Raw genomic sequence first — 19408 nt, 5'->3', positions numbered from 1 at the left:
TGGTGATTCCTCTCCCGTAACAATCTCTATTTTGTGCATTTATCACGTCGAAATACAGTCTCCCTATTAATGCCTTTTTGTTTGCAATATGGTAGAAAATATCTTCGAATCTTACGGAAAACATATTTGTCCAAATAATAAAACATGGATGATTTTTTTCCGTAAATCTAACTTTTTTAATTACAAAGAATTTTTAAACTGACAATTTGAGACGAAACTCTTCCACCACCTGTTTTTTTAATGAAATCTGAAGCAACTTCCGTAAATTCGTAATGAATATGCTAATTAGAAATGCTACTGTTCTCAAAATGAATTCATCGGCAAGATCTTATGAGCAAGGAACTAAAAATAGTTTGAGATTAATTTTTCGAGGGATGGGCGAAACAACTTGAAGCGTCGTGGCGTATAATATCGATAAGAAGCGAGACTGTTCTTGCCATACCACGATGGCATAAAATGAAAACGTTGTTTTTACTGTATAACCATACGGAATGAGAATTGCAAAGAAGTGGACGGAACTTCGCATAAATTTATCTAATCTGCGCATAAAACAAACTTGTTATCAGGCTACTCCATGAGATAGTTTTTGAAAAACGTAATTGAAGAGCGTATTTTTTTCCATAAGAGTTTAAATTTTTTCTCTTTAAATTCTAAATTAAAAATGGTTCAATGTAAAATTTCATCGACGAGCATCCAATAAATATTACAAAATAAGTTTTTGATTCCAAAGATCAAATTCTGTTGATAAAGTTATGAAAATTTCAAAAATAATTATTGGTTAAAAAAACATTCTCTGTTCCACTTATTAAATACCCTTTTTCGTAGTCACGGCTCACTAGTGTTTCTTAAATTAATATTTTCCGTTTGATCTTCGGTTGAACTAAGACTACATGTAACTTTATATTTTCCACCCAAAATGCTTCAAATTGCACTGATGCTTAATTTTAACCAAAATGTGATTTAGAACTTACGTCTGCAAGATTTATAAAAACTTGGATGAATCAAGATTTTCTTAAATAGGAATATTTGCTAGTGTTTCAAGTACCTTCTGGGGTATACTGTCCTCAATGAGGTTCCAAACTAAACAGATACCGTCCCAAAGACATATTAAGATACTTGTAGTATTTTAGCTAATGATATAGACATTAGTCTCTTCTGCCTCAGTCTAGACATCATTGTTTTGATAAATTTCCGTTGTACTCTGAGGATGACAGACGCGTTGGTTATTTGAGACATGAGCCTAGACTGGACCATCGTTTTGTCTGTCTCCTGATAGGTGCAAAAAAATCGGTTTTTCAAGGTTTTCAAGCCTTGTTGAGGATGACTTATATGAATGATTTTCTTCCCAGGTATGAAAACCGATACTATATCAACCAAAAAAAAGTTTTCCGATAAGTTTTATTTTTTTTGCTTTCCTTTTCTCTTATAATATATGGAATTGATCGGTTGAATCGGGTAGATATTAAGAATTATAATGCATGAAAAGTTTATTGCAGTGGCTTCACAAGAAATGTGGACGGTTATTACGATGCTGCTTCCGAAACAACAGAGGGTATCTTTCCAACAGCTAAACACGCATGACGAGGTAATTGGATTTGAAAATCAAAAACATATATTTCTCATTTCCTTTTTTTCCCTCCTGTTTTATTGCCGTCTAAAAATTTTTGCTATTCATGTAGTTTGGTTCATGTTTCAATCACCAGAGAAGAAAAAGGACATGAGAAAAATTTTACATTGATTTGAAGATTATACATGTATATATATAGATACTATTTTTACTTTTATTCTTGAAAGAATTGAGTGCGAAGAAAGATAACAATAAAGCGAAAATTCACATGCTTATAGTCGAGTTTCAGAGAGATTATCAAATTATATCAGTTGAAATGAACGTTAGGTAATACGGTAACGAATTTCATAACAGAAGGATTTCCAAGAGAAAAAAAACAGGTCGAAAAACTCCAGTTGAAATTTTAATCGACGGTCAAATCGCACCGTAATACGTCATACGTAATTTTTTTAATCTTCCTTTGGTTGACCTAATCTTCTCGAAGCCGATTACGTTGTTGAAAGTCATTGAAACCTCTTGCGTAATTTTATCGGAACGCTTTCAATGATACATTACGTTCAAGGTGGTTTAGTTGCAAGTTTAGAAATTCAATTTTTTGGATTTTGTACTACTCTGAATATTGCAAGATAAATACAGTCGACGCTCGTTATGACGACCGTGCCATTATAATGACTGGTAAGATAAGTCCAAAATGTTTTCTATTCATCCAATGTTTTCCGCCGTTGTGTGGTCATATATAGGACTCGCACCGCGAAAACCCGGGTTCGAACCCAACCGCCGGTACAATAGTAGCCAACCAAATTTGGTTTTCAGGGGTTCCCAACTTAAGTCTGAATGCGAGCCAATCTCCTCGTTAAAAAGTCGTGCTACAGAGAGCAATACACCTACGACTGCACAAATATTCAATCATTACACTTCACTCATAGTTTGAAAAATAGATACGCACTCATAGTATTAGTTACACGTGCACACCTCCGGCACAACTCATTTGTAAATGCCCATGTAAATTGTCCATGGCGATAGACCGGAGTTGCGCTCAGTTCGAAAGATAGAAAAGAATATTTTCCATCCAATATATCGACCGGCAAAACCATTCAATACAATACATTGACCAAACTCGAGCTCTGCTTTTCCCCCCTTTCTTGCAAAGAAATATACGAAATTTGTTCTCTAGTGTCTTTGACTTTGATATTGGGAAAATTCGATATATATATAATCTGCTTATATAATGGGGGAGACGCAATGGGATGTCTGCATGACTGATCCCTCCATTTCTCGAGGTTGGGGATTTCTCGGATTATGGATTGTGAAGAAAGGATATGAAAGGTTCTGACTACGACATATCGTCCAATAGGTATTCATACTTGAATCACTTTTCTTCAGATAAGGAAAGAATGTACAGTATCAGCGGACATTTTTCCATTCTGAAAACCACCAGTTTGTTATTTACATTCATTCATATCAGTGCTGTATTCCAATTTTATAAATATTACCATATATATATATAATCCGATGCATTTTAATTGCAACTGCTTACATTAAATTGAAGGATCGGAATGCAAATGCTAACATTACAACAAAATTAATAATTTTTTATTTCGTTGAAAACAGTATCCTCTTAAGAAGCTATTTTTCCGACTTTCGGTATAATGACCTCCCCCATATAATTTTCATTTTCCTTGGAACAATGAAGGTCGTCATAACGAACGTCGACTGTAATAACATTAGATTTAATTCAAATGCACGATAATATAATCAATAAATTATCCAAAACTATTTTATAGTTTTGAGCATTATTTTGTGTAATTTTCAGCGCGTTCTGTGTTGCATAAATAAGTAAAAGTCTCTTGTGCAAATTCGTCGTATTCCAAGAATATTGTTTCAGTGGTTTATTCTGTGTGCGTGGTTGAATAATATCGCAAATTCGTCTTGTTAACATGGTGATAAACGGCCGTTGAACTTCGTCGGTTCTTTATCATTAGACGATGCCGATTTATTTTGGCTACTCTCGAGTAATATCAAACGCCATCGATTTCAACTTGCATGACGAGTAGTATTTTAAGCTCTATGAATAGATATAATTGTGAATGGAATATGTTCATACGAACTATCTTGACAGTGGTGTCTTTGTCAAGAATAAAAATGTAAGAGTTCGGATCTTTTGATTTCATTTCCGTACTTATTCAGATACATCTATTGCAAACATGATAGTTATCCGATTGTATAGACTTTCACTTAGGAGTTCAGTTTAGAAAATGAGCTGAATATACGGGGTGTTTCAAAAATGACTCCCTAACTTTGAGAAATGATATAACTTGAAACAGTGATACATAGAAAGATTAAATAAGCAGTAAGTTTAATGGGCAAACCTGGAATTTTATATACACCGGTTTGCAAAATTAATTACAATTTTAATTAATAGGTAGCACCATAGTTGTTTTGTTTCACGCTTTCTTCCTGTGGGGCCATTTCAACGCCATTGTTTACAGCCAGTCCTCAAACACTATATCACCTTGAACAGTTCATCTGTGAGGCATACGCATCTATTGCAGCAGAAACATAGCTCTAAAATAGCTTTAAATTCCTTTCTTCACTTTTGTCATGTCATTGCTAAGGAAGGTGAGCCTTTTAAATCTATCGTTTCATGAGTTAAGTTAACCCATGTTTGCGGCGGAAAATATCATCCACCTTTTAAAAGACATTGCATTGAGATTGGTGTTATCTATTAGCCAAAGTTGTAAATTTCACAAACCTGCGTATTTGAAATTCAGGGTATGCTCATTGAACGAACTGCTTTTTTCACTTTTTTGTTTATCGCCGTTTCCAAGTTATGTCATTTCAAAGTTAGTGTCCTTTCTGAAACATCGTGTATATAAAATGGTAAAGTCGTTACATCTGCTATTGTTTTGTTGCACTGAAAAATCAAATAATTAATCAGATACAGTACAGATACTAATTCACTGAAAACTACAGTGAAGTAATTCCAGACATGATTATTGTTGAATAAATAAACATCAGGATTTGTATGACTTCCAGAAATAAATTTTACTAGAATAACTATCTATCCAATACATAAATTTCTCAACGACGATACAATGTAAAATCTACATTTGTATTTTGTAACAAGAAATATTTTCCATGTTATCTCTATTTGTTCTCTCACAATGTTATAGAAAAAGACAATACATAGATTTTTTTTTTTTTTTTTAATATTGTATCTGCACATTCCTTGCAAAGATACTTCAATTGTTTCAAAAATCAAGCTGCAACTTGGTGCATTTTTTTATTTTCATAGTTTTTTGGGGGGTTGCTAAACTTACCTTTCTAGAGCATTAAAGCTAAGTATCGGTTTTAGAAAAACTTTAAAAAGTTATTTTTCTTTCAAGTAACAATAAACCTATCTGAATGATTTCGACTCCTCTGTTTTTCGAAGTACCCTATATAAAAATTAATTAAGTACAGTGTGTACTGGGTGGTTATAAAATTCCTATTTCAAAATGATCTAAAATAAGAACCTCTGATATGAATGTTTTGAAACTTCGCGAATCAATGTGAATTTTGTATAGGAGAAAAGTTCAGTTCTGAAAGTAGCCACTAGAGGAACCATTGGTGATTCAACCCTCTCTTCGGCATTGACGAGATATCTCGCCATCTTCAGTCTTTTATTTCAGCAATGACAAGCCCAGATACTTTGTAAAGCTGATTTCTCTCAATGGAACTCATTTTTCTACACCCGCACCTGCTGAAAATCGGAAAAGAGCCTACTTCATGGGGAAAAAACATTTTGCAGAATGTTTTCGTTACATGTTGCGTCGGTTAAAGTGTAAATAAGGGGAGAAATCAGTACAAAAGTAATTAACATTTACTATTTATGCAATAAATGTTTACGATATGATTTATCAGAATTATTTATATATATAGTTCTGATAAAGTGAAAAATCTCAGACCACGTAACAAGTGTTTTTCTGTAGCGTTTAATACGCAAATTTGCAGAATCGGGGCAACGTTTCACCATCCATTTACAACATCAGTGTGTAATCCTTTAGAACTACATTTGAAATAATAGAATAATCAGCAGCCTTTTAGCTGCAACAGAGCCTATGCAGTCATCTATGCAGTCAAACTCGGTTATGACTTCCATTATTTGGGGCGTTCACTGATTCTATGGATTATAATGTTAATGAACATTGCTTATAACGTCGATGAAAACGCAACGACGTCGGATATAACGATACATTTATTTCTCTGTAATTTTTCTATAATATGGCTTAAAACAGCGATTATCGCCCTAGCGGCTAAATTTTTCAAATTACAAATTATTTTCCCCACTGAATAACTAAATGTCAGTATTTCATGCGTATTCACGCAAAATTTCGAAACATTTTGGGATCGGAACTTGAATTATAATTAAGGCTAGGATTTCTATTTGCATATTTTTTTTGTTTTTGCGTTTATTTTTGTTTTATTTGACATCCATATTTTTTATGGGTATCTTTCTTCAGCCACCTCGTTGGGCAATTTGTCTGTTGCAGCATTTGCATATTTCGCTATTTTTACACGATAGAGCATACCGGGAAATGTTTGAAAACATGATTTTAAGTATTTCATCCGCACAATCGATCGAGCTCGGTCTTAAAGGATTATGGGAAGGTCACGTTGTTTTGGGAGAAGGCCATAGCCGGGGGGAATAAGGGTCCCCAGGTCCCCCTGCGTTGCTTACTGATTCTGTGATATACGTGTGGTAGTAAACTGAAGAATTTCAGTCAAAGCAATCACTAGTTTTTTAATAGTATCAACTGCATCAATATTTCTCATTCTCACATTATTTTGCCAAACGTAATGTTACTGGATACCAAAAGTTTTGAGGTTTTATTTTTCACTTCATAGGACTAATTTTAGTTTTTTAGGGTATTAATACATTTTTTATAGAGCATTTCCTGTCAGTTTTTAGTTCATAAAAATTATAACCTTAATAATTACCGTTCATGTACACCGAGGCGCATTTATGGTGTTGCTGCCTGTGGGCTATACCAATTTTGCCGTCCTTCTACTATTCTAGTCTAATTTTCTTGACTCTTTCCTCGAATTCGCCATCCTGTTGTCCTCGCGTTACCCGCTTGCCCTTGCCTCCCACACTCCTGTATGTACACTTGTGTCTCTAAAGTCACTTTTAGTCACTCGCGTGTTTGCACATTATTTTGGTCGCTCACATGCTTTCACACGCTCTAGATCACTCACTGACCTGGTCCCTCGCTCTGTAGGCCGCTCGTTTTGGTTACTCACGTACTTGCACACGCTCTAGGTTACTCGCATACTTGCACACGCTCTAGGTTACTCGCATACTTGCACACGCTCTAGGTTACTCGCATACTTGCACACGCTCTAGGTTACTCGCATACTTGCACACGCTCTAGGTTACTCGCATACTTGCACACGCTCTATATCATTCACTTACCTGGTCCCTTGCTCTGTAGGTCACTCGTTTGGTCATTCACTTGTTTGCTCACGTTCTAAGTCACTCTTGCTCACTCACGTGCTTGCAAACTCTGTCACTCACTGATCTAGTCCCTTGATGTTGAGCAGAACTGGATTTATTGAGGGTTATACAAATTTCGCCGCCCTTTTCCCATTCTACTAATTTTCTGGGCAACTTATTCTTCAAATTTGCCTATCTGAACTTTCCGCCTTTGGCTATAGCCCGCTAAGCTGCCCCCTACTGTAAGTACGCCACGCATGTACAGGGTGTTTCAAAATTCACGCACATCATAGTTTACAAATGTTTTTTAAACGAATGTAAACTTTTTAACAGAAATTAACGAATTAAACTGATGAATTGAAACATCTTTAATAGAAGTTAAAAAAAACGTTGAATTTACTACAGATGTTGAAAACGTTGGTCTTTCACGGACAAATACGCACATTTTTTTAACCAGATTAACTCTCGCAGACGTCGTAAAGTCTCGAGCAATATCAGATATTGCGTTAATGACGTTAGTTTTGAGTTCATGAAATGCATGTGGATTGTTGCAATATGGCACATTTTTAAGACAGCCCCAAAGGAAAAAGTTCTGGGGTTACAAGTCCAATGAAAGAGGTGGCCCAAGTCCTCGCCTAATGACACGATCGGCAAAAAATCCAGTTAAAACATGAAAACTTTCTTCTGGCGTGGCATTATCCTGTGGAAACCAGAATTACCATTCATCGCTGTTAATCAGTGACATGAATTGAGTAATAATGTCTGTGTAGACCAGTGTTTCCCAAAGTGGTCAATTTTCGCCCAATGGTGGGCGGTAAAATGGTCCAGGGGGGCGATAGAAGCTACGAGTCGATATTTAATCGGTTTAGTCATTTAATACGAAGAAATTTAATCGGTTTAGTCAAATAAATCAAGTGAAATTATAAACTTCTAATAAAAATTTTAATCGAATTTTTGATCGGATTGACCGAGTCGATTAATTGGACCAGCCCTAATTTCTAGTAAATTCAAAGTTGTTTTAAACTTTTATTAACGGTAATGTTTCACTTCATGAGTCTAATCCGTTATTTTCTGATAAAAAGTTCATATTCATTTAAAAAAACATTCGTAAACTATGATGTGCGCGAATTTTGAAACACCCTGTACAATACATCCATACGCAAGAGTTCGTACAAAGTTGAAAAAAAAATTAATATAAAACTTAGGAAAAAAAAAGTTTTTCTTTTCTCTCTCACTTTCTCACAGTGTGGCAGTATATAGAAAATATGCGAATACTTGTTTCGTTGTTTTTCTTTAGTTAATTCAAGCTTTACCCGATCACTAAATATGCATGAGACAAAACTTTAGAAACACGTCATCAGCAGCCATACTTTCGGCTCTTATCGCTATATATACATAAGTTTGCGCGTTTTCTTTTCTCCCGACGTTTTTAGTTTTTCTCTCGTCTCCCATCATATCACAGGTTTTCTTGTCCCGTTTTTTTTTAATTCTCGGGATTCAATTTTTTTTTTACATAAACATAGAACCGTCATTAAAAGAAAAATTTGTTTCGCAAAAAATAAATAAAACGGGTCAAGGCTTTTGCTTCTAATGCACGCCAACTTTCGCCACACTTTTTTTTTTTTTGTACTCTATTTACTATCGTTTGACTTTTCTCGTTAGAGAAAGGGGGGAAAAAAAGGGACTGATTATTAAATGAATATTTCTGTGTTATGAGGTTGTAGCGCGTAAGAACAACTTATGGTTATTAAATGTAATTCCGTGATACGTTGTGCTGACGGACGAATGGAATGATGGTCATTTTGACTGTTATTCTTCATTCCGTCATTTTTTATGATACTGGGTAAGATGATTGATGCATACTCTGCAGACGTTTTAGATAGTTTATAGACGTGTTTGGTGCAGCATGACCTTATTTGCACTACGAAAGAAAAGTAGTGTCAAGATTTTTGATCCTGATCCTTTATAGTTAAAATTTCGAATTTTTTTTATAAATTACTAGTGAAAATACCCGGCGCTGCCCGGATTTACTCCATATACTGGCAGCATTAAAGTAACAAATCATTGTAGTGGAATAAACATGTTTGAAACACGTTGTTAGGAACCAAGGTAACCAAAGTAAAACTTTCGTAAAGTCATTGTTGAGGGCCAAGAACCATGCTTGCCCGACAGTTTTTCCACCCATTTTGAGTATTTGTCCAGCATTGACGAACTTTTAAAGTAGCCTATCACTCACGTCGGATCTTATTTAGTATATATGTAAAATTTGGCGAAAATAGGTTTAAAGTACAACGCCACAACAGGCAAATTGCCCAACGAGGTGGTTGACTTAAGAACATCATGGATCCCCGAGCCATTTTTTGGAGGCCCTACATACTACTGCTACACCACACATGCACCCCGCGGAACCCCCAACGAATCGGTACATGTGGGAATGTGCGTGTACGTGTAGTGAAACCTGACGGGAAGTTTTTTGTTGTTTCTCTGTAATGCTTGTTATGTGTAGTGCTGCCACCAGTTTTTCTAACTATGAGTGAAGTGTTATGACTGAATGATTTATCGTTGTAGGACTGTTGCTCTCTGTGGCGAGACTTTTTAACGGGGAGATCGGTCGCATTTGCGCCTTGAAGGAACCACAGAAAACCAACTTTAGCCGACCACCACTGTGGGGTTCGAACCCGGATCCTCGCATCGCGAGTCCGTCACTATAACCACTCGACCACCACAGCGGCACTCGACCACCACAGCGGCGTTAAAATTGTAGATTTGTATAGAGGACATATAGGGGGATACGTACGCATACAGAGAATCAATTATATACTGTAATAGTATAATACCCGGCTCTGCTCGGGTTTTCTTCAATTACTGGGTGGATTGAAAAAGTGAGAAACCATTATAAAGGAATAGACTATTATATATAATACTGGTATCATTAAAGAAGTGACAAACCATTGTAAAGGCATATACTGTACACGTCTGAAACGCATTGCTAGAGAACCACGGTAACCAAAGTAAAATTTCCGAAAATGATTGTTGAGGCCTAGAAACCATTGTTATCCAACAGTTTTTCGCCCATTTTGGTCATTTGCCCAGCTCTGAAATTTTAAAGTAGCCTATCGTTCAATCCGTGCCCTGTTTGGTATATATGCAAAATTTGGCGACGATTGGTCTAAAATTGTAGATTTGTATAAAGAACACACGCACACAGGCAGAAATCAATTATATATATATATAGATTAATTGAGCTTATTTTTTACAAAAAAGGGAACAATTCCACTTTTTTCCGAAATGCACTGTTTATACCTGTTTATAAATTTTTGGGATGAGGTCTGTCGGATTATGCAACCGGGATTATTCAAACTGGATTACCTTCATACAGTTTCGGTACTTTCATCTCTCGATAACGGACACCCATGGGACCGAAAATTTTGTCTGCTAATGAGGAGTGTCCATTAATGAATAAATACATTGAATCTCGTCAATGTAATTTAAAATTGTGTCCGTCAGTGGAGGTCTCAACTAACGGGAGTGTCCAATATGGGAGGTTCCACTGTAGAATGATCAATCGTATTTCTTATGTTAATGACGAAAGGGCAGTAAGGGTACCTTCTTGGGCTAGTTAAAACATTCTGGAATCAACAGGTAACGTAGAAATTTCCGATTTTTCAGACCTGACCAGCTCAAATTCTAATCAAAAGGTAACTAATTTCCTTTCAAAACGGGACATTTCTAAAATTCAAATGTATATAATTCTCTTGAATGCTGATCAAGAAGCATAATATTTGAATATTCTCCTACCACACTTTTATATGCTACCTGTTGGACTATTTCTACTTTTGTAAAGCAAACGTATTCCTCCGCGAACGTTTTTTACTTCGACTGTAAATTGGGCAATGTTCTCTTTTGAAAATTAGCTCAATTATATGGTTTTTTCTCTGAACTGAAACTCTGTTTTAAGAGTCAAGATAAAAGCCTGAAGACCGGTAACTCCTAGGTTGAATCGCAAATGTCCAAAATGGAAATTTTCAGTAAACATCGTTATAAAATCTTTAGAACACGTGGGCTCTATAATTCAGAGAATTTATAATTAACTAGTAATTAAAGTTGATAATTAATATTAATTGATAAGTTTTTAGCATAAAGTAATTTGGTGGTGGTCAATGACAGATTCATAAAAACGGACGCTCTTTCAATCTTCATTAGAAAAAAAAAGGCTTTCACTGATTTTTGTATTTGGCATATTTGGTTTAGTAAAAGCCTAAAATAGGAAAGTTCAGGAGAGCATTTTTCAGACTTTTACCAGTTCACTTTGGTAAATTCTAAGTTTTGTCTGGTCCTCGGGTTTCGACCGTAACATACACATACACAAATTGAAACTATACTTGCTAATAACGATTTGAATTTAATTATGAGTTATACAACTATCATCAATTGTTTATCAGTTTATACTAAAAATATTTGTGCGTCTTAACGTGAGTTGTAAATTTCAGTTTCTTTCATATTCAACAGCATCTTTATAATCCTTTCAATAAATCACACAATTGAAATTTCAATATGTAGGTCTTGTTAGCAGAAACCGGCGCAACGGATGTGTAATTTTTCATTATGTATCCGTGGCGTCTTATTTATTCGTGCTAAACACTCGCCATTCATGTTTTCGAACAGATGTCAAATTAGAAAACAATTTTACTTCGTATATACAGTGCATCGTAAATTATGTTTCTGGATAGCTTCAACACTCGATATGGCTAGGTTGGCAATTTTTATCGTTCATAAAAAAAGTTGAGGTGGGTGTGAGTAAAAAGTGAAATAGTCTCCACATTCTTTATCGAATATTTATTATTTTTTGGCCTCTGAAAGCCTCAGATTTCCACGTTCGGTTATTGAAATTTTTGGGAAACCGTTTATAATTTTCCCGCTTTTAAAGAATGAGAAATTACCAGCACGCACTTTTTGAGTTTCTCGGTTGTCCAATTAATTTTATAAAACTCTGAAATGACGGATTCGGCTAACGAAGCCATTTATGTAGTTCCGCTTCATAATTTCTTTCGATCGAGTTTTCCACCTGTCTTTTGCTCGGAAGTTGCTGTGTGAAAAACAACTTTTTTTTAATTCATTTAAGAAACGAAAAACTGCACAAAATGTAAAGTATCAAAAAACGACATTTTTGACAGATACATGGCTGACAGATACGTGTTACTTGAAATTGAACTATATTAAAACACCGCTCTAAATGATGGAAAAATTCAGTGAGTTTTGTTTAGTCAAGCTGACAAAAAGAAGAAAAATCACTGTGCATTCCCAAGTACCTCGGTAAATAAATTATTAACCTCTGCGAAATGAATGTTTAGTTTTTCACATTTCTGAAAGCAATGATAAAATGTTTTGCTGTTTTTGCATTTTTCCATCCGCAAGATAGTTTTGCTTCTAATTTCCACTTCACTATTCCATATTAAAATTAATTTTTGCTAAAAATTTCATTCCTATACTCAGAATTATCGCCAGACCTACGCCTATATCCATTTAAAATTTGCTCTCGATCTCGAAATGGCATAAAAATTTAATCTAGGGAAACCCCGCCTTTTTTGCAATGGCTCCTTGAATTGAAATGATCACTTGTCCATTCGGAAAACATGGTATGCTTTTTACCTGTTCCAGATCCGCTCACATCAAGTTCATTCACGGCAATCTCTCCCCACCCCCACAAATATGCATGTTTTTTAATGTGCTAACTAATAATTAAGATCTGAAAAGTGATATTGCATTTCAAAATTTGTGAAGGATGCATTCACTGTTATTCTTGTCATACTAAAAGATTAGTAATTTGTTTTCCCGAAATCTTATGTTCCCAGAATGTATATTATATATGTTACTGCCAAATCCCGAAGTGTGGGGGGCCGGAGATCCCTGGCCAAAGTTCGATGTGCTGATGTAAGACGGTCTGGTAGGTGCTAAATCCATTTTTTCCATCACTAACGTGTGATGCAGTGCTATATACAGTATAGTAGCTGTGTTGGATTAGCTTCATGTGACGAGAAAAAAGTGAAATTTGAGAAAAACCTATAAAAATAACAGACATTTCTGTGAAATTATGAAAAAGAAAATTATTACCGCATCATGACTGATTTAATGGGTTGCCATAGCGAACGTGGACATAATTACACGTATCACTAAAAATACGCCAACTTGGCGATGACCCCGAATCATGTCTTGTTATCGAACTTTGGCCAGGAATCTCCGCCCACTTCGCGAACTGGCTAGCCAAAGCCCGAAATTCAGACACAGGCCGGGTCAATTTGTAACGAACTCGACCATTTCGTGAACTGACCAATTTCGGGCTTTGTAAATAACATATATTGATTTGTATTTTAACTAACTTGGTGGTTTTTTCTCTAGCGAGTAGTGTTTTTTATTACTAATGTATTATTTGAAATTTGCTATACTGATTAGCACCAAAGTGGATGTCAATAAACTGGTTTCCGATTCTGCATTTCTTTTGTGAAATTACAAATTCAATTCAAAAACTAATATGAATAGGCTCTTCAGCTACATTTTTTTGTAATACTGTATACTTATACAGATTGCATGCAAAAAAAAAAAAGAAAAGAACTTTAGTTTTTCACGGGACTTAAATATTTGCTCTTTTGCTTAATTTAAACTAAAACATTTTGTAATAAACAAGAGCAGCATCTGCAAAAAAGGGTGCTTTATGTTTTCTTTCGATATCTATTATGTATATACACGTTCTAATATGAGAAAGTATGCTTTGTTACAGTTACACCCACGAGCGATATCATACCCTGATTTTTCGTTCATCTATTTTTTAATTTTTTTCTTAAATGACGTTTTCTGCAGCAGTGTAGCATTTGACCTATATAAGCAGCATTGCATCGAAGCAGACTTGATGTTGAGCTCGATGGATCTCCAGCTCGTCATCGATTTATTTCGATCTGTGAAGTCAATAACAGATGATCTGAGCAAAGTTGAGTTTTTTTTTCACTCTTAACAATACACAGCGTGTCCAGGAAGTCCTTACCCAGGACGATTTTTTTTTCCAAACTCTTGGTCGTAGACAAACTTCCAATTGCAAAAGTGTTTCAAATGAAGTAAATATTTATATTATGGTGGTACTCTCTCTCTCTCTCTCTCTTACGTAAACAAATCAAATTTTTTTAATTATAAAATGTAACTTTGACTACAAGGCCCCGGAAAAAGGATACATAGTTAGAAAAAGTTTGGACTTGCAGTAATATATGGACAAACAAGTTTCATCACTGTGCGACAAAGTGACAGAGATATTAAATTTTAAAATTTGAGAGGAGATTCAGAGGTCATTGACAGATTGAACAGCAAAATACTTGAATTTGTTCCTGAACAAATAATGAGATTGGTTTCAAACAAGGTCTCTGCTGTTGATATATGAGTTACTGCCAAAGCCCGAAGTGCGGTCACTTCGCGAATTGGCCAAGAGTTTTGGCTGAAGTCTGAAGTGCAGAAATGGCAAAACTGGAAATTTCGCGAAGTGGACGGAGTTCCATTGTCAAAGCTCGATGGGCTAATGTAAGACGGCCCGGTAGGAGCCAAATCCATTTTTTTTTAATCGCCAACGTGTGATAAATGTCTATATATAGCAGTTGTATTGGATTAGCTCCATGTGACGAGAGAGAAAAAGTTGAAATTTGAGGAAAACCTATAAAAATGATTATATAAGCGTGTATAGTTTTTCTTCCAAATTTTGCAGAAAAAAATGATTACGACATCGTGACTGCCGTTTGATGGGTTGCCATAACTAACGTGGACGAAAAAATACGCCAACTTGAGGATGATCCCGAATCATGTTATCGGACTTTGGACAGGGATCACCTGCCACTTCGCGAACTGGCCGGCCAATATCCGACTTTCGGACGTTGGCAAGGCCAATATTTGACAAGATTGGCCGGTTTCGGTCTTTGGCGGTAACATATACATTGAATGATTGTGGCTGATATTCTACTGTTTTGAAAAAAAAATTACATATTAATAACATTACTTATATCGATTCAGAACAAGTAATTTATTGCCAATTGTTACTTGTTGAAGATTCAGAAAAACAAGGCGTGGGTAAAGTCGCGCTGTATAATAAAAGTCTTTAAAAGCGAGAAATTGACAAGAAACAAATAGTTATTGCAATATATATCCTATTATAAAAATCAAAACACACTTTACAGATTTTCCGATTTTCAAGCGGAATTAGTTTTAAAAATTTCCAGCATAAGTGTATAATGGTTATTATAATTAATAACAAACTTTGTTTTCTTAATTATCCTTTTACACCTTCAGGAAAAAATTAACTGCTTTTATAAAATAAAAATATTTTCATTTATACATGTTTCTGATCGAGAAAATTGGCCGTTATTTTAATGTTAAAGTAGTACATAATACTACTGGATATTTTTCCAAATGGCATTTTTAACTATTCAGTATAATGCTATCGGGATTGTCTAACTAAATCCAGATTTGGAGGAATAAAGATTTCAAATTAATTGAAATGTCGGGAGACATTTCGTATTTAGTCTCGTGAATAATTCACTCTAGTACTTTTAAGTGAAAGTTGAACGTCAAGCTGAAAGGTGTGTTCAACCTATTTTGTATTATAGTCATGTTCTCGTTACGATTAAACCCAAGTCAAAAGCCAAGACTGAAATTTTTATTTTTATAACATGTTTATGTGTGCAACTCGGGTAACATGATATTTTTGTTGCTGTGTGTGTAATTTAAGCATGGGTCAATTGCAGTAATAATTTTTTTTTTATTATTGGAACAAGCTTTTCAATAGTTAGAAGCAACGTGTCTGATGTAATCTTTTTAACACACGTTTCGGTAACACGTAATCTAAACTCCAACGCGATATCTAAACGGAATTAACATGTTTTTAGGGAACAACTTTTATGTTTGTTTCGCTTTCTTTGATGTTATCAACCCTTTCACTACTCTATTTACAACTCGAAATGTGTGTTTGAATGACTTACAGTAATAGCTGCTGTACATAACAAAAATCATTACTTTTTTATCTATTTAATATTCTTATTTAGAACACTTGCGGAAGCTCTCAGTGTAAATGGGTTGACGTGCTGCAAAATTCCAAAACGTGCATCTCTATTTCTTGGCACTCCTTATAATGTCGGTACTGTTTTAAGTTTTGTTTTTACATTTCCAGCTACGAATAATTACATATATTGAATGTGAATGCAAATCCATCTCGCGCTATGTGCAAGTTGCATAAAAATGTGAGTACAATACATATACGAGTAATGTGGATTACAATGTGTTACAAAATCAAAAAGAATAAATTATACAAATAACGCATCTGATAATATGCACGTCGAGACTAGTTCGTAATATCCGGTTTACCGTTGATTTAAGAGTATAAGGTTTGTTAGTATGCAGTTTAGCTGTCAGCTTGCCAAATAACCTTTTTTTATGGCAATTCAATGTTACCTTTGAAGTCTGCCATGATTTTTTTACTTCCAAGTCTAGCTTCTTCACGTATTGTATCTCAAATGAGGTGCTCAATCCGGGCAACTTTCCAAATGGCAAATGAAGTGAGACCAAGTCTTATATATATACTCTCACGTCTGTTTATATATATTACTAGTCCGTCCTCTTTTATCATTTTGATGTACCATTTGACTGATTTCTGGGGTGTGTCCATAAATTCGGACCATAGCAGGGTCAAGCGTTGTCATTCCGCTTCGCGTAACATCAGGATGTCCACCGTTCAATAGGGCTAAGATTTGAGACGTGAAAACTCTAGTTATTACCAACAGATGATTTCTTTTTATTTAGCTTTTACTGTGTATGTGTATTCATATTGTTATTTATGCTAGTTATTTTCCTCAGCTTTTTGTTGAAGATTGGAAGTGTTTCTAAGATGAGTCTCTTTGCATGTTGTCTTCAAACTATAACTTGGCTAGTGATGCTGTACTTCATTTTGTTGCTTCGCTGACTCGTGATTTTCAGAACCCGACTACTTGCAGGTATGGGCATCTCCTGGTCACGTAGAGGAGTAATGCTGGCACGCGCATTCTGGCTTTCGACGTAGTAACGGCGTTGTAGAATCCAAGATCGACGTTAAAATTGCGTGATCTCGAGATCACTAATTCCATTGGGAAGAAAGCGGCAAACTTGAATACATTGGTATTTTTTATACCCGATCATACGAGGAAAGAGGATCGGCTAAGGAGTCGGTTTTAGGCAGTTCAATATTTCCTTTAATCTTAAATTTTGTTAGAAGTATACTGTCTGCAATAAAAGATCAATTGACAGAATAATTTACAAAATCAAAATAACTCTCATAAATTTTTCAACAAAAATACCACATTGAAATTCATGAATTACAGTAATGTTGGAAAAACTTGAACTTTCTCTAAGTAGATATTAAAAGTGAGATATTAAAAAAAAAGATAAAACTATAACATATACCAGGCGAAATTTGTTTTAATTGCCCACAAGAGTTATATTTATTCGATCACAAGATGCATCATGAATAACAAATTCCCGATGGAAAATGATAAAACAACCACCTGTTTATCTTTAATTCCAGCCAGTTATCGGTCCTTATTGAGTTTTCTTCAGAACAAGCCTCTTTTTTTTAGCTTTCTTTGAGCTCAATTATAACCAAACCTTCGTGTCTTGAATAATCAGGATTTTACGATAAATGATCCTGTCCTGCGTTTGCGAAGCATTTTCTTCGTCTAAAACTTCCGTGGTTCTATGTTATCTCACTGTCCTTGCATTACATATTACCACTATATGTATATGAAAACTTAAGGCTAGCTACTTCTATTTTTCCGATGAAAACCAAATAGTACAAGTTATCAAAGTATCGATTACGAGTTTCACATGAGTAAGATTAATATTTGTCTGCTTGTAATAAATTAATTAGAATCGTTGTTAATCTCCATAAGTTATTAATATTCTTAAGGGAGGTTGTAATATATATATCTATAAATATCGTGTTTTGAGCATTATATCTAGTAAGATCACATCAACTTCGTCGCTTCATATCGTTTGCTATCGAGGGAACTTGTAGAGGTCGTGCGCAGACTGTTACGAACGTTTAACGTCAATTTTGATGTGCATATGCTGGCAATTCTCCGATAAATATAGTATATGTGAACGGGTGATGTAAATTATATGTTTGAGTGTTTGGCAACTCTAACAGAATTTAGAAATAATTTGTTTTCAGCAATAGGATTTTTGGTGACAGAATGGTCTGTTTATAATGTAAGAAAATTATTTGATTGGTTTTGAAATGAGAAAATTTGAGCCATTGAGTCCTTGAAAATAACAGATTGCCGAAAATATATTCATATCACCGCTTATCCCCAGCATACATCTGTTATAAAACTAAAATGTGTAAATAATAAAATTGCTGCTAATACACGTAGAAAAATGGTTTTTTCTTATTTCTTAGCAAACATTCTCGGTGAAGCTCTTTCTTATTTTAAAAAAATCTGAACTCATTGACTGCCTTTTCATTTTCTTTCGGCCAGCTAAATTTGTTGCATTACCCTTCTATAACCAATGTTATCTGATTTGGCTTGTGTCATGAAATCTACACGAACAAAAGCTTTTACACTTGTGTATCGCCCGATCGCTATTTAAACGTGAAGATATTCTCGCCTAATCGCCCGTGTATGGTTTTATAGGTTTATTGGAGTCCACGGGGTTGCAGTAATTCTTGTTTCTTTTTCGATTCTTTACTAATCTCTACGATACAATCCTGAAATGGACTTTACTTCCGTAAATGGCCTATACCGAGATAAAAACTGTTTGCATATAAGTGTAAATATAATCTTATCAATTCTTCAAATATAAAATACTTATCTTCTATACATGCATATGAACCTCCAATATAATTCAGCGTGAATCGAGTCCTTAATCTTAACTTGGATTCAATAATTTCTTTGTGAAAAATGCATTTGAAAAAATGATGGCGCATTTATTCAATCGTAACTGTACACGAACTATGAAAGTTGCGAGTAACACGCGTGTTTGTAATGTATATTTCATCAAACTGGCAACAAAGATATGCACCTAATTTATTTTTCATGCAGAGACTAGCGCATTAATTGTGCAATCCCTTTGTAATTAATTTTACTGTCCTTTCACTGTTCTCGAGTGAATTAAAAACTGTTAAAAAAGCTTGTTTTTGAAAAAAAAAATCTACAAAACAAAAGATTTTTTACAAACTTCTAATGTGAACGTTATATATTCATAATTCGCTTTGCTTTTCTTGTTAAATTTTTTGTGATTTTCTACCAGGACCTGTCCCTCCAATATTAGATTTGCTATTGTAAGCTAGATGAACACGCCATTTATGT

The 19408-nt window shown here is 34.8% G+C and overlaps 1 protein-coding gene across 6 annotated transcripts in view; it reads left to right on the top strand.

The window, feature by feature from the left end:
• The window catches only part of LOC149080668 (E3 ubiquitin-protein ligase MARCHF8-like), a 121496-nt gene that overhangs the window by 32512 nt on the left and 69576 nt on the right, over positions 1 to 19408 (top strand). For 2 of the 6 annotated variants that reach the window (XM_089239858.1, XM_089239861.1), the window contains exon 2: positions 1487 to 1585. The exons of 2 other annotated variants lie outside the window; for them this stretch is intronic. In XM_089239858.1, the coding sequence (XP_089095984.1) occupies positions 1487 to 1585 (99 nt within the window). The remainder of the gene's footprint in view (positions 1 to 1486; positions 1586 to 19408) is intronic. 2 more of the 6 variants (XM_089239863.1, XM_089239862.1) reach the window with 1 other exon arrangement.

This window comes from Pholcus phalangioides, unplaced genomic scaffold, assembly GCF_987345545.1.
Source record: "Pholcus phalangioides strain wild (caught in Gottingen) unplaced genomic scaffold, Ppha-v1.0 ptg000011l_1, whole genome shotgun sequence".
Classification (NCBI taxonomy): domain Eukaryota; kingdom Metazoa; phylum Arthropoda; class Arachnida; order Araneae; family Pholcidae; genus Pholcus; species Pholcus phalangioides.
This window is presented reverse-complemented; position numbering and strand designations above follow the sequence as displayed.